The following is a 20,778-nucleotide window of genomic DNA, read 5'->3' as shown; positions in this document are numbered from 1 at the left end:
AGTGTCAGAGTAAATTTACATGTGTTGATTTACTCCTGTGGGAATCTACCTTCATAAATAGGGCCATACTTTTTAGGTTGGTTTATTGCAGCTGCTGCTCATTTGTCTTCTGAAAGACTCATTTGACCCCCTGGTCTTCAGTACACAAGCTCCCGCATCACCAATCCATGTCTCTTAATCCAGTTTTGTGTTGCTAGCAGAGCCCAGTTGAGCCTTCTCATGGTGGTCTCGGTACAATCTATGACCTATCCCCACTCTGTTGTGCAGAACTTCCCCTCCTTGCTGCCCGCATGGCTGTGTTGGACTGGCCTGTCAGGTACTCAGGCACTGCCAGATGAGCTGCCTTGAAAGGGCCAGTGTTAGGTGATTTTTTTTGGTCTTATGGACCATGAGGGATTAAACTGGTCCATGCATTAGCCCTCTCAACCCTGCTCATCTGGCAGTGCCAGAGTGACTGAGTGCCCGGCAGGCCAGCCCAAACCTGCCGCGTGGTGCACTGATATCAGCCTCTTACTCTCCCAAACCCTGATAAAGCTTTGCCGATATGTGTGCATGTGTATATAGATTGTTCTCCTGTTTAATTTCTCACCTGTAAACAAATTATCTATGTAACCTCCAGATTTGCATTCCACGGCTGCGTCACTGTTGGCAAATCGCTTTCCAAAGTATTTCTGTTCTAAATGCGCCTCTCAACCTCCTTCAAGTATATGCAACACATAATTACATTATGCACTCATTAGGGGTCTTTCATGCAAGTGGATTCAAATATACGCGTATAATCATTAATAACTAAAGCCCCCACAAGTCCAGCATAGCTTAAAATGATTTTCTCCTTTAGGATAAGTGCTGTCAGGCATCAGGGCTGCCTGTGGAGTCGTTAGGGTGCCATGAACCTTTCTTGCGAAGACGGCGCTACATGGAAAAATGGCGTCCGGATATAGTCTGAACCTTAATAGCGCGTGCTTCTCATGTGCTTGTGACACACTTCTCTTCATTTATATTCTGCTTTCCCCCTCTGAATAAAATAAGGTCGCACAAGGAATTCGCTGAATACTCTGCTGAAACTAGTCCAGCTCTTCCCTGAGGATATTTCCGTTAGAAACGACCTTGGGGTTGGATACCTCTTGCTCGGAGACAACAACGCAGCAAGGAAAGTCTACGAGGAGGTAAATTCCAAGCTTCAGAAAACGTATTATGCCTTATGCTTTACTCAAACATTCTAAATTTCTTTATTTCGGTTCACATACAACCATAAAAGATACGTCATAAATATTCTCATACCGTTTGTTTGGATACTGGTGTGCTTTACTCTGTTTTCCCCTTTGCAGTGACTAATTTTCATTATGTTATGAGGACCATATGGCTTATTTTGTATATTTTCCCAAATCCCTGTTGGTATTTTTTTTTTATTCTTAAGGAGATATGGGGATATGAGGCCCTTAATAAGGGTCGAATAATTCTGAACCATGAAGATTTTCTTACAACTCATATTGTAACAAGAAGACAAAATAACTAGAGATGGCTAAACTACTATCTCATGTATGTTTAAATATTTAGTTTTGTGTTTTTATTTGATCAATGATACAAGGGAATGCCCAAAAAACATAATGAGCGTGTATCGCAATACACTGAGAACTAAGGAAAAAGCATTGGCATAGCCAATAGGTCTCGCCTTTGGGACCCTAGAAGTATTTAGTTATGCAGCACAATATCCTTGGTGCAACAACATCAACTGTTGCATGGCTAAACACTTATAAGGTCCAATGGCGAGACCTATTGGCTATGCCAATGCTTGTTTCCCTTTGTTCTGAACTAGTGTGCGTTTATAGTGAGTGTAGAATGTACGTACGTTCAATAATAAAATAGCCTTTAATGTTTTATTGATCAACTGATGCATTTTAAATGTTAGGAATTTCTAAATTGAATGTGTACTTCAAGGGCTGTTGGAATCAGATTAATTAAGTATTTAAAAACCAGTATGTTCTAGTGTTGTGTATAGTGTTAAGGGGGTTGCTGCTGCTTAATAGTGTTGATTATTAAGTGTCTGTGTGGGGCGGTGTAGATTTATTTAGTGTGCGTAATAGAACAGAAAGAAAAGCCAGGCCTGGTGGGGGTGAAAGGTTGGAGAAAAGATCATTTAAATAGGCAAAAAGTATGTGTACACAAGGGAAGTCCTCTAAAGCAGCAGAGGGGAGCCTGGGTGAGATAATTAAGGTTTGAAGGGTTCCTGCTTTGATGTATGGTTTAGAACAAAAATGGAGGCCTATGCATGATCTTTATTCTATGTCTATGCTGCTATTACAACTTATGCTATGTCATATTTCTGAACTGCAACAGATGTGCATGTTTACCACGTAAGTCTCTAATGTCTGTTCAAGGCCTTAACTATTTGCTTAAAGGTTTTTTCATCTGAGGAGCATGTGCGTGCGTACACTGTACAGTTGCTTCTTCAAAGGGGGGGGGGTGCACAGAATGCTTGCGACTGATCGCGGAATTAAGTTGTGCACATTTCGCCAGATAATACAAGCAAGTAGATCATAGGTCAGAAAGGGGTAAAATGTGCATAACTCCGGTGCAGTCAACCTGATTCTGAACCATGTTTATCGTTTCCGCTCACTACATCTCAAAATTGCGTAGGGGGGTGTTAGTGGTAGGGTGGAGGGGAAACAGACAATATTGGCCCTGGAAAACATGCGCAGAGCAGTTTTTGTCTCAGGGCGGAATTACTCACAATTTAGAAGGCTGGCTACAGTTTTTGACATGACATTAACATAATAAATACTGCATGCACTCAGAACACGTATCACGATGCCGAGATAGCTTCAGCTTAATACAAAGTTTCAGTAAAGAAAAGCATAACACGGCACCTCTGTAGTTAGCCTAAAAGATGAAGCCAGGAGCCCACGCTGCACATACATCAACGGATTCAACAGAACAAACGAAGGAGATTACAATATGATTCTGACCTTTGAGGGGGGGGTGTATTACTAATAACTAATGACTGAAGAGATATGGGGCACTTTTTCCCGGTGAAAGTGAGAGAATCTCAGCTTCTTATTCACTCCACATGGGGGGGCACAAAATACACAACTGCGCAAGAGTCGCCCACTGCTTGGAAACAACAAGACTGTGCGTGCAAGTACAGTGCACTCCCTCAACCCCTTAGCATGGCTTTCAAAAGAGCCACAATTCTTGTTGCCAGGTGGCACTAGCTCCCTGCAGGCAAAGCAAGAGAGAGTTTAGGGAAAGTGTCAGAATACGGTGATTCAATGGGCTGTGTCTGCTCTATCGAAGCTGCCACTGACTAGGGACCAAACCCCGCCCTACGCCCTGAAGTCTCCAACAGTGGCCTCGCTGCCTAATATTTATTTCTAGAACCAGTATAACATATGGTTGCAGCTTCAAGGACATTTTCACCATGCAAAGTGCCTCGCCGTGATCACTGTGGTGTCGGCGCTTTCAAGGCACCTTTGCCGAGAGGGTCAGAGTGCAACCTTTGATCTCAGTGAAAGGGCAATTCGCCAGGACTACAGGCATTCACAAGCAATCTTCGAGAAGGACAACATGCTGAGAGAAGACGGACCGCGCTGGCACAGCCTGTCCTCTAGCAGGTCAAATAAGCGCGCACAACACGCTCAAGGTAAAACAAAATAAAAGTTTTAGGAGAGGCAGCAGGGGGAGGGGAGAGAGGAGGGGGCCTGCTCCAGTTTCCCTAGCAGGAACCATATGTTAAAGCTCGCTCCCGCAAGGGAATCGCCAAACGTGCACGCGTTGCCATTGAAGGCAATCCAAAGCGTGCACGTTTTTGGCTGAAAAGGCGAATCCTTTGCTAAAGGCCTCCGTCCTATGCAGCGCATGCACGCAGTGTAGGCGAGATCTAAACAGAGAGGGGGCTGTTTGCCAGTAATATCAGCGCCGACTCTTCTTGTCCACAAAATGGAGCACACTTTGTAGGAAAAAGCGAGAGGTAGGACTTCTTTGCTGCATCATTCCTGTTAAATGGTTATCCATTAATATCAGGGTTCTACCATTCGTTTGTTTTAGTTAGAGACAGAGGAGGTTAATCTTAATTTAAATAACCATTAGCTAAATTCAATATTGTGAGGATCTGGGAGTACCATATGATATGGTTGTGGAGCTTTATCCTGGAATATAATCACAGACACAATCTTGGGTCCCGTCAGTATCGTTTACTCAACCTTAGCTTGGCCTTGGGTAGCAGTAAGGCTTGGCAAAGGAACTGGCCTGATTTAGATCTTTTCATATGGGTTACTCCGTCATAACAGTAACGGATATCCTGTCCGCCGAAATATAAATCCCTTTGGCGGATGGGAGTGACCTATCCCCCAAGATCTAAATCGGGCTCTTTGTGTGAAGCATTTAACTGCGCCAAACAACGAAATAAAGTCACTCAAGAAAGAGACACCCCAATAATTTATAATAATTGAGTATATTTTTATGAATTTTTCCAGTCCTGATCATCAAAATCGAGTAGCGTGTTCCGGAGATACAGAGTTTTTAAAACAATAAATACTTTCAAATGCAATCACAAACAAACATTGGTTAAAACAAACTTTGCAAAGTTTGAAACAGTTCAGCGATTCCTACCCAGGTTCCACCACTTAATCCGACAGGGCAGAGGTCTAGGAGTCTAGTATGGATACTTTGATCAGTTTCCTTGCCACAATAGCGTATTTGAAGCAAGTTCCCAACTTTACAGGATGACTGCCATAGAGTTCAATGTAGTGGTCCTGATGCTGAGGGATGCAGGCAAAGGCTACTCAAAGGATGCTCCTGATGCTGTGCTGTCGTTGGGGTTGATGTGCGGTTGATCCCTTTCTGCACCGGTGCGTTGAGATGACTTTGACCAGAGCAGTTGGGGTTCCACAGCGTCCTCTTTGCGACAGTAGAAGGTCAGCTGTGGCTGGTCACTTGGCCTCATGACAGCGGTCACAGAGAATATCCTTGGTGGGGGCTAGTGCCCTTTGGTGTGATGAACCTGGTCACAGAAGATAGCACTCCCGGGTCCGGCAAACACTGATGCAAGTTTGGGCTATCTTGATTTGCCTCTGTGTGTCCGGTGACTGGCAGCGGCACAGCAACTGCAGTGGCTACCACTTTGTCGATTTGAGCACTTTCAGTTCATGTGTCCCTGTAGCTGGTTCCAGAGGAGCAGCAGACTGATCCTTGGAGTCACTGCAGTTGGTGAAGGTGGGAAATCGACTTTTTCCCTGGTCAGGAGCCACAGATACCAACCCAAAAATACAGCAGATGCAGTCCTTTCGACGATGCAGCCTCTCATTATGTGAACTAAAGGCAGCAGGACAGTTCTTTTTCGGTCCTTTCTTGTTCTCCAAAGGGAAATGAGGGTCAGGGTGCCAGGGGTTTCCCACTTATCCCAGGAACGTACCCTGAGGAGGACCAAGCTGTAACTAACCAATGGGCCACTGGGTCCCCTCCTCTCTCGTGAAGAAGCTCCTGTGATGTGTGGCATCTGGCTATCCCAGAGTGCCCCATTCTTGCCCCTTCAAGATGACATAATGCTGCCTTGGTCGTTGGAAGCTGGGTAGCTCACCCCAGAGGTGTGGCTACCGGTGGGCTACATGCCCACAGGAAAACAGGTTTGGGCACAGGTTTATCTTCCTTGACTCTGTCTCCTATTTGTCTGCAGGAACAGAAGGCATCTTTTTCAGGGGTGTGTCACAAGCGGCCCTTCAAAGGCCGCCTCACATTTGAAGCCTGCCCTTTGGGTTAACTCCCTGATTGGCCATCCTGGTGGAGGAGGTGACACCTCTCTCCTCGGCAGCTGCCTTTGTTCTAGGGCCTGGGAGTCGTTTACATGTCTCCTCAGGTTGTCAGAAACTCTTCTACGAGTGATTGCCTTTCTGAGGCCACTGGACTAGCTGGAGTACAGAGTGGCAACTTTATAAAAGTTGGTTAACTTTAATGGTGACTTTAAATCTGGCCTGGGCATCGGATCGGAGTTATTGTCACAATTAATTTGATACCTTACTTGACTTGGTTAGGTGGTCTCATTCAGAAGTTAGCCAGGCTGGGGTGACAGCCTGTAACCCTGTGTTAGCCAATGGGGCACCTAACCCTTCCACAGGAAAGCAACAATTTAGAAGTGTTGCTGCTAAAAATAATATGTCCTACTTAATAATATATAGATCCCTGCCATAGGGCTCCATAGGCCTTCCTAAGGGAGACTTACATATATCCTTAAGGGAAATGGTGGTTTTGCCATTAGGTGTAATGGCAAAGTCGAACTAGCAGTGTCACTTTTCAGTCTGCATTGATAGGCTGGGATCCATTTTGTCTCTTTCACATGCAGGGTTGCACAAACATTGCTATGTCCCTGAGTGAACACTCTGTCTTAAATGCCCTTGGTACCTTGGGTACCATATACTAGGGAGTTATGAGTAAGTCAGTCCTTGCCGATTGGCTGTAACCAATTAACCATACCTTTTTCAATGGGTCAGAACACTGCAAAAAAACTGTTTCCTTACAAATATATACTTAATTACTTTAAAAAGAATTCAGTTGATTTAATCAATTCTATACATACATTTAATTAATGCATGCTGTTAATTCAGCTTTTTACATGGCAAAGTCCTAAACCAGTCCTAAAACAGACCCCAGGTCTTTTGATATCTCGAAGGTCGCCTAGTGCTTAATAGACCTCTCTCCTCCAGATATCCATATTATTCTGATTACATTCTCAGTGACATGACATAATTGCTGTGATTTCACCTCCTCCCAAGTAGGCCAAGCTTTGGACCATAATTCAAATTAAATCCCAAGACCCTTTCCAGGTTCTTAAGATTAGAGGCTCAAAAAGATTTATGTTTTTGGGAACTCCCTTACTAATTGTATCCAGGCCCCCACAATGTTTGCACATTTGGTGCATTGAGCGCAGAGGCTAGGAAAGTGGACCCCTGATTCAGCAGTGATAGAGAGAAATTCTCCATGCCAAGCATATGCCATTGTCTTTGTAGCCATCCTTGATAGGTGGCACCCTGTTCGAAACCCCCGTCGGACAGTATGTTTTGCAATGCCATGCCCAGAGTTAGGCCAATCTGTTTGCCTCTGTGTGACTTAAGTGGGAATGTAAGTGTGTTGGGTAATCCGAGCATAACGTAGGCCGGGAAGCAAGGTAGCTGTGTATCGAAGTGGATGTCACAACAAGTCTCGCCAGCAGTCAGGCTTACGGGCATGTTTACCTTTGTGTAGCCTAGGGGGTGTGAGACTATAGAGCTCAGTGTATAAACGACCATTGGAGGTTTTAGAAAACATACATGTTTTGTAAGAGGCTGTTGTGCATTGGGGTGAACTGAGGAGTGCAGCACCCAATGTTGCACTTGGTTATAGGGATATCGCTCAAATTCACACAGGGCGAGGTCTGAGCCTAGACTCGTAAAGGATAGAGGACCATCCCCGTCAAAAAGGTGGTCTGTTGGTCTGCATCCCTCCCGTTCCCATAGGTGGAAGGCCTTAGTATTGGGCACAGATTTTAGTGTGATCTGGTGATGTATGTCATGTACATAGTGTACCACTGATTTTACTTGTCACCACATGTCACTTCTGCACATCAGTCACCTTTGTATTGCCGCAATACCTCTGTGTTTGTGACAGCCATATTTATATTCGTTATTTTTTTGAAATAACAAAAGAGTAAATCAACTCTGTTTTAGTCAATTCTTCTCCTGGTGTGTTCTTATCGAAAAATTGTTTTTCATTTTTTGATAACAAATTGAGATGCAGTGTTGCTTTTGTATGTATTACATAAATAGGCTTTCCTGTTTTCAGTTTCTATTTTTGGTAAATTCTGTTGAGGTTTTTTCAGTGTTTTCCAGTGATTTCAATACCTTAAAAAACAGTGGTTATCTGTGGTTACACATTTTCGCGCCATTAAAAAACCCAGAAACAGTGTTTTTCCGATGTTTATGGAACGTTTTGCTTTTATTATTGTTTGTTTTCTGCACTGATAGGGCATTATACATAGACCTTGTATGTATAGTATAGATGAGGTCCAAATAGATTTTTGCAAATTAAACTTATTGTAGTACACCATACAATACTTCTTCAGTGAGTCTTTGGTCCTGTGCACTCGCTTTTCCTTTCCATGTAAACGTATGTGAAAAGGCCCTCTCAGCATTGGCACTTGAGACGTGCAATGCCAAAACAGTCCGTACACAATTTGTTAACTCTGGCCACTGACATAGCTTTCCATGCCAATACGGGTACACTTGAAGATTGCGATTCTCAGGGCTGGTTCTGCAAAAATTGCATTGAGCTGGGTGCTTATGCCCTCAGAGTTTTTGAAGCGGTCAAAAATTAAGCAGCACTTTTGAAACTATGGAAGAAATTCCCCTTTACGGAAAGAATCTAGAACTTGTACAGAGTACCACAGTGAGGTATCATTGACTTCAAAGGCCATTGGTGGTGAAGGGACATTTCTATGCATCAATGCAAACCATTTCTCATACATTGTAAAATAAAAGTTCCTGAATTGCTCTTCAACATTGCTTTGCTTACCAAGTGGCAAGCCATCTAACAAGCAACATGTTGCAGTGCCTAAGTCACTAAAGGTGTCGCCCAGCCTACTCTCCAGGAGATGTTTCACATCAACACCAATTATGCTGAATACTTGACAGACAAAGGTGTTTTCAAATCAAATCTAAGCATGCAGTAGAGTGTCCTTTTTGTATATCAATATCAATATGTGACCAAAGATACTCCCATTTCTTACCTTTGGCATCATCACTCAGCTAAAAGTCTGTACATAGTTGCCACGTGGATAATATAGCATTTATAGCCCCTTAGACCGAGAACCATCATCTGAGGGACACAGTTGGGATGACTCTTTCTTTGATGCCACGCAAACACAAAATGATGAATGTTATCGTTCCTGTGCATAAGAAAACGGTGCACCCTAATGGACTAAAAAGTCAATAGCATTCCTCATTAACTCTGAAGATTGTAAAATGGTTTCAGCATACCATCTAACAAGTGGCAATGATCTCTTACAGGGAAGTACTTCAGCTCAAGTATCAATTTTGAGAGGTCATCACACAAATTTTTCATACACATAACGAAATCACTGCAAATATGAACAATAGCACTCCAATCTTTGTTAAACTTGCAAAGAACCTTTTTTGCAGAGCATTCCAAGTGACACTGCTTCCATGTTTTCCAAAAGTCTGGTGTCATGTGTTCACCACTATCCAAGATGCTTGGTGATAGCGCTCTTTTCACATAAATACAAACCTCTTTCCCTCTTCTATCCTGCCGCTACCCTTCTCTAACCAAATAACTGAATAACATATCCACCACTCAAATTACTTCATATTTCACTATACTAATTTTCAACACTATTCCTCTATAGGTTCCGGAGTAGCGCGCTACTCGCCAGAAAAGCGCTTTAACACCCCTTCAGGAGTAACAAACGCTAAATGAATGCAAACCTTTCTCACCTTCTATCCCTCCGTTATCCTTCTCACTCAAAATAACTGACTAATTTCCACCACTCAAATTACTTTCATATTTCACCATACTAATTCACCACTAATCCGTTATGGGTTTCCCCCCCCTCCAAAAAAAGCACTTCAACACCCCATCAGGAGTAACAAGCGCTATATAAATACAAGCCTTTTTTCCTCTTCTATCCTTCTGCTATCCTTCCGAATCCAAATAACTGACAAACCTATCTACCACTTTAATTACTTTCATATTTCACTATACTAATTGAACACTAATCCCTTACTTGTCCCGGAGTAGCGTGCTACTCGCTGAAAAAGCACTTTGACGCCTCGTCAAGGGTAGTAAGCGCTATATAAATGCAATTACAATACAAATACAATATACTTGTCACTATACCTTGCATTGAATGTTTAAAGCCTGAGGTGTTGGCAGTTCACCTACTATCAGTACTGACTCACTAGAAACTGGGGGTGATGTATTAAGGGTTTTTACCCATTCTCTGTGGGTAAATGTGATGACACATATTAGGAAAGATTCTTATGAAAGCAGCCATTTTACCTATCAGTGAAAGAATCAAACGCAGCCACAATATGAAATATGATTTTGGTATTTCCTGATTCTCTACAGTCTGTAAAATAATTAAACAAGACTTAAAACGTGCTTCTGAACCCTGCATCTTTAGACCAAAGACCACAAAACTGAAAAAAGCAAAGGGAAGAAGAAACAATATTTTAGTGGCATCCCTAAACAACCAAACTCAAGCAGAATAATGTAAGCCCAGTCTTTCTTACTGCTAGCTTGTATAACAACATTATATTGTATTAGCTCCTTCCGGAAGAAAAAAATGACTCTTTCACTCTCTTTTTCCTTTCTTTGAATGGCTTTTAGATTGTGATTGTGCAGGTGTTTTTTCAGTGTTTATATGTTTTTACTGGTGAGGGCTATTTCTCTTTCAGTGGGGTTTTATCAGTTATTATAGGTTTAAACCTAAAACTGGACAGCCTATACATAAATCACAGCAATTGTACTGTCCATCAATGAAGCACATGATTTAGTTCAGGCAGTATGATGGGTTTTGCCTGCCCACAAAAGCAATGTGTTTGATCCAGTTTAGCGACGCAATCATTGTTATAAACAACATGAAAAGCATTGAAACAAAAATAAGCAATGTGGCAAGGCGTCTATCTTAATTAATATTATCTGCCCTACAACAGAGAGCGTCTTGTACCACTATGTCTCAAAGTCTTTTTCTTTTTTTTTTGTTAATAAAGGTCCATAGTTTAGTTTATATGTTTCAGAAACTACTCCTTTGACCTTAGACCCATGATATTTAACCACTTACCTTGTCACCATAGTTTGAATTTCTTCTGTTATTTCAGATTTTAATTTTGAATCAAGATATCTTCTGTATTAGGTTTGTTCATTTTGTAACTAGTAGATCAGTAAATCTTTCTGTTGCTCTGAAGACATTAGTCAAAGGTTCCAATTCAGGAGTAAGAAACATACCCACACCATCTCCATATATTAAAATCATTATTGTTTTAGGGGTATTAAGACTTGCCCATATGGTTTCCTCTGACATAAAGTCCCTGGGCTCGAACTCCATTTTATGTAATCCAGACTCCATCTTAGGCCATAGAAGTCGCCATCTTCCTCAGCTTTGATAATGGACACCACCTTATTCCCTTATTAATGCAGAACCTTTGCCGCCTCTCAACGCAGATTTCACCAGACCTTATCTTTCCGGGAAATGTGATATCGTCAGGTTATTGGATTAATTAAATAGATACAACATCTAAGGCGACATTTGTCGAGGTCAGCTATCTCTTCCTCACCATTTCAAGGTTTACTAAGAAAATATATAGACATAGAACCAAAATAATGCAGCCAAAGCAGGTTTTCTAGCCATGGAAGCGACATAACCTGGCATAGGCATTAACGCAAACAGAAGGAGATGATGGACGGAGCACTAAAACCTTTCAAACACCCCTAGTCAAATAACTAGGATGAACCCATCATCGTTCTTTAGCTCACTTCGCCACCTCAGTTCAGACCCAGCTATATGCAAATCAGTCTTGACCCTGTGCCTCATGGGAATAGTCCAGTCCGAACTGCCAAGCCAGGTCTTCCCTGAATCAGAAACAAGCATCCTGGGACCGGTTTCAGGGTAATACCCCTCATCAGTCAGGCTACCTTGAATCCAGTGGCAAAGTGAGCAAGGGACCAACGTCTGGGCATTCCCTGCCAACTTAGGGCGAACAAAGCAAACACAAGAAGATGATGGACGGAGCACTGAAACTTTTCAGACACTCGCCCCCAGTCACAGATCTGGGTTAAATCCATCATTGTTCTTTAGCTCACTTCGCCACCTCAGTTCAGACCCAGCTATATGCAATCAGTCTTGACACTGTGCCTCATGGGAACAGTCCAGCCCGAACTGCCAAGTCAGGTCTTCCCTGAACCGGAAACAAGCATACTGGGACCGGTTCCGGGGTACCACCCCTCATCAGCAAGGCTAGCTTGAATCCAGTGGCAAAGTGAGCAAGGGACCCACGTCTGGGCATACCCTGCCAAGTTAGGGCAAACAAAGCAAGCACATGGAGCTGATGGACGGAGCGTTGAAACTTTCCAAACACTCACCCCCAGTCACAGATCTGAGTTGAATCCATCATCGTTCTTTAGCTCACTTCGCCACCTCAGTTCAGACCCAGCTATATGCAAATCAGTCTTGACCCTGTGCCTCATGGGAACAGTCCAGCTCGAACTGCCAAGCCAGGTCTTCCCTGAACCAGAAACAAGCATCCTGGGACCGGCTTCGGGGTAACACCCCTCATCAGCCAGGCTAGCTTGAATCCAGTGGCAAAGTCAGCGTTGACATGTGCCCTGTGTGTTGTGCAAATCCTATTCAATGCACTCTTCACTGTTGTATAACTGGCAATAAAATATAAAGTTTAGTTATTATTACAATCTTCATTTTAAAGTTCACAAATCTACTCATCCAGAACATTGAATCTAGATTTAAACCAACTAGCAATTGTATCTCATCCCCATTGACTTCATTGTCAGCACAATTGTCCAAACACTTCACTCCATAACCTCTGTCTCATTTTTTTTCACCATCAATATCAAAAACTCCCTACATTGTTTCATGTTATCCACATAATAAATTGTAAACATATCAATCCTTTGCTAAACATCTTACCGCAAAACTTAAATTCAGCCGACGAGCTGATTATAACTATATATCTTGATGTGGATTCTTCGTTGCTAAAAGTGTAGATTTCTTTTTGTTATCAAAGTGTCACTGACACCCCCAACTGTGTTATCCACATATAAATATATTACCTCTCCTAATTTGTTATATCCTCGTTAAAAAAAACAAGAAAAACAGAGGTTTGATTATTTAACAGGTTTTTTTCCCACTTGTTTACAGCATGCTCCTTGAGGAATTATGAAACATAAATTCATTGCATGTAATTTATTTATTAAATCTTCATTTCGACATATGACTGTCATAAAAGAAACACAATAAAATACAACTTTAAAAATGTTAAAACATCAATTGCTATAAGAAGTTTAGAAAAGAAATATAACACACATTATCCAACATCGTGGGATGGGCGTATCCCTTAAGCTGTCCCTTTAATACAACAGGAACTCATTACCCCCTACCAGGTTACACCACTCAAAATAGTTAATTATTCCAGACATTTCCTCCTGATATTCCACATTGAAGCCAAAAATGTTGTGACCCCAAAAACAATACATGGCGACAAGTCAGTTTTTAATGTTCGGTATGATTGGTGGTACTGCCTAATGCCCAGATTTTTGCAGATGGGAATAATCCACTTCTTCCTAGGGGTCATATAGGAGGGGCAGAAGAAGACCATGTGTACGTCCGACTCTAGTTCGGCATCGCACACTGGACAGTTTGCAGGGGCATCATGGTACCATCGTGCTGTTAAACCTCTGAGCGGTAGGGAGTCATATCTCCATTGGAGGTATAGCTTCCTGTGGGCGCTCGGGCTGATAATGTCCAAGACAGGCTCGAATTTGTAATTATCCTTTTGCTCAAGGAATGACATAGTTAATGGCCCTATTTTGGGGTTAGATTGGTAATCAGACAAATTTTTGTGATAGTATGTTTTCACCAATTCCCGCCGGGGTAGCCCACTACACGCTTCTACAGGGTTCCTCCAGATTTGGGGATACCCCAATCTATCGAACTCTTGCCTAATATGTTTTAACCATGGCATATTCCAGATGTTTGGTAGTTGTAGGAGTTCAGTCAATTCATTCCTATAACTGGCCAATTCAGGACTCGCCCATAGTCGTCTCCAGAAAGTAAGAGGTTTTAGACCTAGTTCTTCCTTTATCGATCTGAGTCCCAAATCTAATCTAGTGGGGTGAAGGGGCGTGCCGGGTGGTAGAGATAACAGCTGTCTAATAAACCTGTTTTCAGTGGTGATAATGTCTGGGTGGCAGCAGTCTCCCCCTAACTCGCCCCCGTAGATCACCGCACCCCGTGCCTGCGACTTAAAAATTTCAAGAGGAGGAGATACAGGTTTAAAGGTGGTTTGTTTAAGGAGTTTAAAAATCCTGCCTATTTTTTGGGAAAGCTTTAGTTGGGGTTTGGTCTGGTGGTGTACCCAGGTCATATCTTCGTTCAGAGTTAGGCCCAGATATTCGAATGTTGAGACTCTCTCCAAGCGTACACCTTCTATGATAGGGTTAGGACGAGACGTTCTCGGTGGGTTAAAGATCATATACTTTGTTTTGGATTTATTTATTTCCAGGCCCCTGTCATGGCAGAAGGCAACAAAGGCATCCAGGACTCTCTGTATACCCATTGGTGTCTTTGCGAGCAGCAAGGTATCATCGGGGAACATGATCGCAGAGATACCTGCTCCCGCCAACCTAGGAGCGTCCCTATTGGGGACCCTGTTCAGGTAGTCAATCACCCCGTTTACAAAGAGGCAAAACAGGGTCGGTGCTAACACACAACCCTGCCTTACCCCTCTGCCAACAGGGAAGCTTGCCGACAGGGTCCCTAGCCTCCCACATCTTACCCTTGCAAAGTTCTGTGAGTGGAGGTGAATTAGAATGTTTAAAAGGGGCGGGGGTATACCTAAATCCCTTAGTACGCTCCAAAGTTTCCCCCGTGGGACCAAATCGAAGGCCGCATGGAGGTCAACAAAAACAGTATGCAGAGAGCCCCTCTTTATTTTGACCGTTTTCCAGAACAGCATCTTTAATCTAAAAATCTGGTCGACGGTGGATACCTTCTTTCGGAAGCCTGCCTGGTAAACACTCAAGATTTCTGAATCTTCTACCCATTCTAAAAGGTGATCCAGGATCAACCTTGAAAAGAGTTTCTGCGAAACATCTATGAGGCTGATAGGCCTGTAATTCAGCGGTAAGAGAGGTGAGCCCTTCTTAAATATTGGCACCATCTCGGCCTCCATCCAAGTATTGGGAGGAGCCATTCCCCCTAGAATTGCATTAAAGATTTTTTGGAGGTAGGGGGCCCATATCTCGGGTTCCTGTTTATATAAATCCCCCGGTACCTTATCCAGGCCTGCCGCCTTGCCCGTAGGGAGGTTTGCTATAGCTGTTCTTACCTCAGTCAAAGAGAAGGTGAGCCCAGGCTGGTCACATTCCTGGGAGTTTACCTTTAGAGGTATGTGCCCCGAGGGGTCGTTGGGTGCTTCCTTATAAAGATTGGCAAAGTGTTGTTCCCAAACCTCGGGTGAGATGTTCGGTGTCACTGCTTGTTCAGGCTCCGCCGAGCCTGTACTTACAATTTGCCAAAACTTACGGGCGTCTTTGACCACCAAAGTTAAGGTTAGATCGGCCCATTTGTCAGCTTCCCATTCCTCCCTGGCATGGCGTGTAAGGTCCCTGTATATTGTGTTTTGTTTTAGCGCCTCTAGGAGCTCCCTTTTTGCCTGTCTGCACGCCTTATTGTACCAGGATGGCTTCCTATAGTGCCCAATCTTTGTTACACCAACGGGATTTAAGGTTTCTTTTATGGCACTAACTAATGCTTTATGCAAGTTGACTAGTTTTAAATGGAAGTCACCCGGAGGGTGCTCCGGGGCAAGTGCAGCGACGCCCTCGAGTTCTGGGATTTTTTGGGTATACATTTTGGCCAATTCGGTTGAGTTTTTGGCCAGCTTGTCCCATCTTATCCTGCGTCTGTTGCTGGACAATGTGGCTGTGTTGGAGTTGTCATGTTCAGGTAGAGGCACCTCACCAGCACCAGGGATCCTAAGAACTATCGTCAGTGGGTCGTGGTCGCTCTTCTCCCTCTGTATGATCTTAGTCTACAATTCTTTTCCACTCCCTGCATTCAATAAACATGTAGTCTAGGCGTGCCCTCCTTCCTGACTGGGAAAAAGTAAAGGCGGGTGGCACATCTTACTTCACACGCCCATTGAATGCCCTTATCGAGTGGGTCAATGTTAGAGTTGTAATCTGTAAAGCTAATGGGGACCATACTCTTGCAACGGGTCCAGCTACTTGAGGGATTCCCCAGACATCGTCCTCTTCCTGGTTTACTGCATCCAGTAAACCGACAAGGGGTTTGAACTGGGAATTGAGGTCACCTCCCACCACATACATGACTCTCTCCGGGAAGTGGGTTGCATGTAATTCATTAGAGCTCAATTTCACAGGGAAGGTATACAGAGATTGTATTCCTAACAACTTTTATAACTTTTATTTCCTCCTCTCGTGGGATTCTTGTTACAAATCAACTTTATGAATGCCATCACTTTAGGTAAGTATTGGTTACTATACTGCTTACGTATTCCATATATAGCGATTGAATGCTTAGGCCATTACAAGGTACATCGTAACAATACGTTTCTCTTGTGATGAATAAGGTAACCGGGCATTTTTCTTGTATCTCTTGAATAACTACTGCAATATTTTCAATGAGGAATAATAGTGTCAGTCTAACATGCACTGAATTAACAAATTGGTTTATTTTTTTCTTTCTTCATGGCAGCTCAGTATAGGTAGCATACAGATTTACATTTATTTTAACACAGCAGTTCTCCACAATAATACCAGGCTGTGTCTAGATTAGGGACTAGAGTCTGGCTGGCCAAGCCCACAGATTTTTACCCCTTCGCCTTAATTTATATTAAATAAAAACCTTTTTGTACATCTGTTTGAGATGAATCAGTCACAGAATATAGAGTATATCCCTGAAGATGGACTCACGTTCGCAATGCAGAGGAGTAGGGCGCAAGTCCTAAAAAAAGCAGTAGGGGGACCTACCTAGTTGGGCAGTAGGCAAGTGACATCACGGTACACAACATCACATATGGCAACACAGGAATTGACATCATAGAAAGTAGCGTCACAAGCCACAACTTTACAGGAAGTGGCATAACAAGAAGTGACATCATAGAAAGCGGCATTACAAGCCACAACTTTACAGAGTGGCATCACAAGAAGTGACATCAGATCTAAAGCCCTCAAATATATGTTTAGTAGGTATATCATGTGTACGTTTGAGCGCATTGTGAGGATTTTAGCAATGTGAGCTATGGAAGATATGTGACTTCTACACCTTGCAAACCCCCAGTTTTATGTAACACATCATGTACATTCATTTACAAACTTATATAATTTATTGTACATGTAATATGCACGTGTTGATGTAAAGCACTCTGACACTGCATTGGGATGAGTAGGGCTAGACAAGAAAAAATAGTGGTACTTAAATTATTTCAACACCTCCTCAGGAGAAGTAAGCACTATAAATATGCAATTTTCTTTGTACAAATACTGAAAGACCAACACATCTGATATTCTTACAGTGCATACATATCTCCAAACATGGACTGAACAGAGTGAAAAGCTGCCTCTCAAGTATGTGTGAAGTGCTAACAAGGTGTGAGCCTTTGTTTCCCCCTCCAATTCATTTGCATCAGGTGTGAGGCTCCTGACTGCTCCCTGCCAAGAGACTCGAACAAATGGAGGCCTGATTACCCCTCAAATTCGACCTTTGTTATGGGCCCAGCAGGAGTCTTAAATAACAAAACCCCAGTCCCCACCTGCAAGTTGTTACTTGTTGCAGATGGAAAGCAGACAACGTGCAGGCGCTGCTGAAAGTGTCACGGTGTTTGGAAATTACACCAGGATGAGTTCAGCACATTATTCAGTGGGGCCCAAATTCTTGGCAGGGTGAACGGCTTTCACCCTTTGAAAATAGTGGGTGGACGTTGTCCACCCGCGTGTACCCCCTCTCGTGCCCTGCCTAGGAGATATCCCTAGAAAAATAGTTTCAATGAATCTCACTATTGTGAAAACTTGCAACTAAAGAAAATTTGTCATGTGGTTTTAATTATATGAATTGATATGAATAATAAAACTTGAAGGAGTGCAAGCAACCTAAATGAGAAAAAGTATTTCCTAAGTAATAAAAATCAAACTTTGGGAATCAAGAGGAGCAGGCTATTTAGTGCCATAATAGCAGCGCTTGAAGGGACTACAACCTGGCGGAGGGGCACACAGTACTTTGCCTGCCAAACTCTCGGCACACCCACTCTATTTAGACAGCGGATAAGCAATTATGTTTCTGCTTCCAGACCCTCCTCCAGAAACCTTACACTGTCAGACCCATGGTCATCGGGCCATCAGTCCTAAGTACCTCAGATCATCCACCCTATGTAGAGTTGATATTTTTATGTACTTTTTCCTCTTTGAAACTGCCAGGAAAGTGAACTCAAAAAGGAAAAAATAATAATGATCCACACACACTCGAAGAAAACTCGGAGGGTGTCGGGCCATTAGTTTGTTTTTCAAAAACAAACTCGTACTTTGGTATTTTCCATTTAAAAAATAAGAAACTTTGCTGAGTATCTGCATGAAACAGGACAGCCACTCAGCAAACTACAGTGCCTTCAGCGGAGCCTCCTTGGAAGCGGTTCCTCTGAACTCACAGCGATCTTCTCCAGGCAGGCTGAGCTTTCTAAATATGTTTGGTGGTTATCCACCAGCTTAAGACCTCCACCTTTCTGTCTTGGCCGCAACCAAAATCTAAATAGGGCTGTTTGCTTGCAACCAAAATGTTTGGCATCATGAGTATCAAAACCGTGATCAAATGCAATTTGAATTCCTGATCCTATGGTGAGAGCTCTAGACCATGTTTTCCACCTCACTTCATGTTTTTTTCAAGCAACTGAAACAAATTAGGAGAAGAACAAATCAAATCTAAAGCAAAGTGCAATTTGACAGAAAACCTAAAACCTATACAGTGGGACCTCATTAAAGGACAATACACGCTCCCATCCCTCTCAGCTACCAGACTCCACAGGCAGCATCTCCGGGGAAAAGCATACCCCCCAGAAGACCTCACTTCTCCTTGATCATGACCAGGCCCTCAAGGAATCCGGGTTGAAGTTTCTTTCATTTAAAATTTTGGGAGATCAGTATTGGACCCCCTGGAAATTCCATAGGGCCAAGCTCCTACTCCATGACAGTAACCTGCTCCGCATTCTGTGGACCTGCCCAGCGATTGCACCCTACTGGACACATTTGGTGTCAGATACAATAATATAGTGCCCTTCTAATTACACCCTCGCCTTCCCTTGCCCTTCTATGTGACTTCTCGGATCTACCCAATTTACCATGACTATAGATGGCTCACAACCACGCTCGCCGCGGCTAAACTTTGCATACACTGGATCCAGCCCAACCTCCCATCGCAGACCAAATGGTTCCTTGATCTGTATCGCATAGCATGATACAAAAAACTCACTTATAGGATGAATGACCAATCTGATATTCTGGGACCCCTTTATGACAGATGTGTCGACACTTCCCACCTGAACTCCTCCCCTGACACGAGGGTCAATGAGCCACACTGGGGAACAGATCTTAAGGCCACACAGACCAAGAGGTGTTTGGCCAACTCCTGATGATGCACATACTACTGCCAGCACCCCAATGCATGCATCTTCTGCCATATCCTCCCTTCCCTTGCTCTCTGCCCTTGCAGTCCCCCCTCACCGCCCGCTCTCACCTGCTAGGAGGGTTATATCAACTGGGCCATGACCCCCTACATGTAAGAGGGCTCAGCCATTGTAGACTACCGTGGCTTGACATATGTTTCCTTGAATATTTGCAATGTATACAGGCTCAAAGAAGGTATACAAGCAATAGCATAATGCCTCATAAGCCATTCCTTTGTCCACAAAACCTAGAAACGGGTAACATTTCAGGGTATTTCGAATTATCTCCGACATATTAGCCTCTTGAATTCCAGGGGGGAGTCGTTGCACCAATGTACCCCTGTAGCTTGAAACGGTTGTTCCTTCAAGGTTTTCATTTTAAACTGAAGATCTTATTTCTAATTCCTATCTTGCTTTCCTAAATGGTTCCCTTTCATAGGGTTTAAGTCAGAACATCTGATGGTCCACACCCATCTCATTGGTAATTTAATGTTTCATTGTCACAGCTCAAACTCTCACATGGCTCACAGTGGGAAGCCAGTGGGGTCATGAAATAGTAAGGCTGAGATACTGACAATGATTTACACTGGCTTTTAGTCAAGTTGCAGAATTCTTATTTTTTCTATGCATCTAAACACCCCTCGAGAAAGTTCCACAAAGGTCAAACAGCAATTGTTAAGTCTAGAGCAGAGGTCTTCAAATCTTTTTGCTTTGAGCCCCCTTAAGCAAAATGTTTTGAAGTTGATCCCCCCACCAAAGCTTTATAGCAAAACTTGGGCTACCAGAAGGAGCAAGGCTGATTGAAAGGGGCGGACCTTAAGAGGAAATTTCTGGGGTACCTTTTCTTTAGCTCATAATCTACGCTGAATGCAAGACGTAAAAAATAACAAAACCATCAAATAAAAGTAGGAATTGACCCACAAAAACACGACTTCACACAACTGAGGTGTTGTGAACCCCTCACACTCCTGGGCCCCAATGCAACAGCACCTCCTGCACTAATAGCTGCGGTCCTGAGATCCAGGCTGTCTCCTCTGCCTCTTTCACACCTTCGCCACCATGCCTCACCATGACTTAACCGCATCGCTGCGGCGGCTTTTCCCGCTGTGTGCGGCAATTTTCAAAAAGCCGGGTTACATGACGAGCTCAGCTCATCATCAGCACACGACCGCCGTAGCTGATAAAATCAAAAAAGAAGCTTCCACCTGTTGCCCATTTCTTTGCAACAAGGATGCTCTCGGTACTAATGCTAGCAAAGAAAATGAGCCTTCATGCTTCTTGTGGACAGTAAGGGTGTCATAATTGTTATGCAGTTGGCCCCTCATAC

General features: G+C 43.2%; 1 protein-coding gene across 7 annotated transcripts in view; it reads left to right on the top strand.

Moving 5' to 3' along the window:
* The window catches only part of ASPH (aspartate beta-hydroxylase), a 584,233-nt gene that overhangs the window by 429,523 nt on the left and 133,932 nt on the right, over positions 1-20,778 (top strand). For all 7 annotated transcript variants that reach the window (XM_086965790.1, XM_086965792.1, XM_086965789.1 and 4 more), the window contains one exon: positions 1,030-1,166. In XM_086965790.1, coding sequence (XP_086821916.1) covers positions 1,030-1,166 — 137 coding nt within the window. The remainder of the gene's footprint in view (positions 1-1,029; positions 1,167-20,778) is intronic.

This window comes from Lissotriton vulgaris, chromosome 4_1, assembly GCF_964263255.1.
Source record: "Lissotriton vulgaris chromosome 4_1, aLisVul1.2, whole genome shotgun sequence".
Taxonomy (NCBI): Eukaryota; Metazoa; Chordata; class Amphibia; order Caudata; family Salamandridae; genus Lissotriton; species Lissotriton vulgaris.
This window is presented reverse-complemented; position numbering and strand designations above follow the sequence as displayed.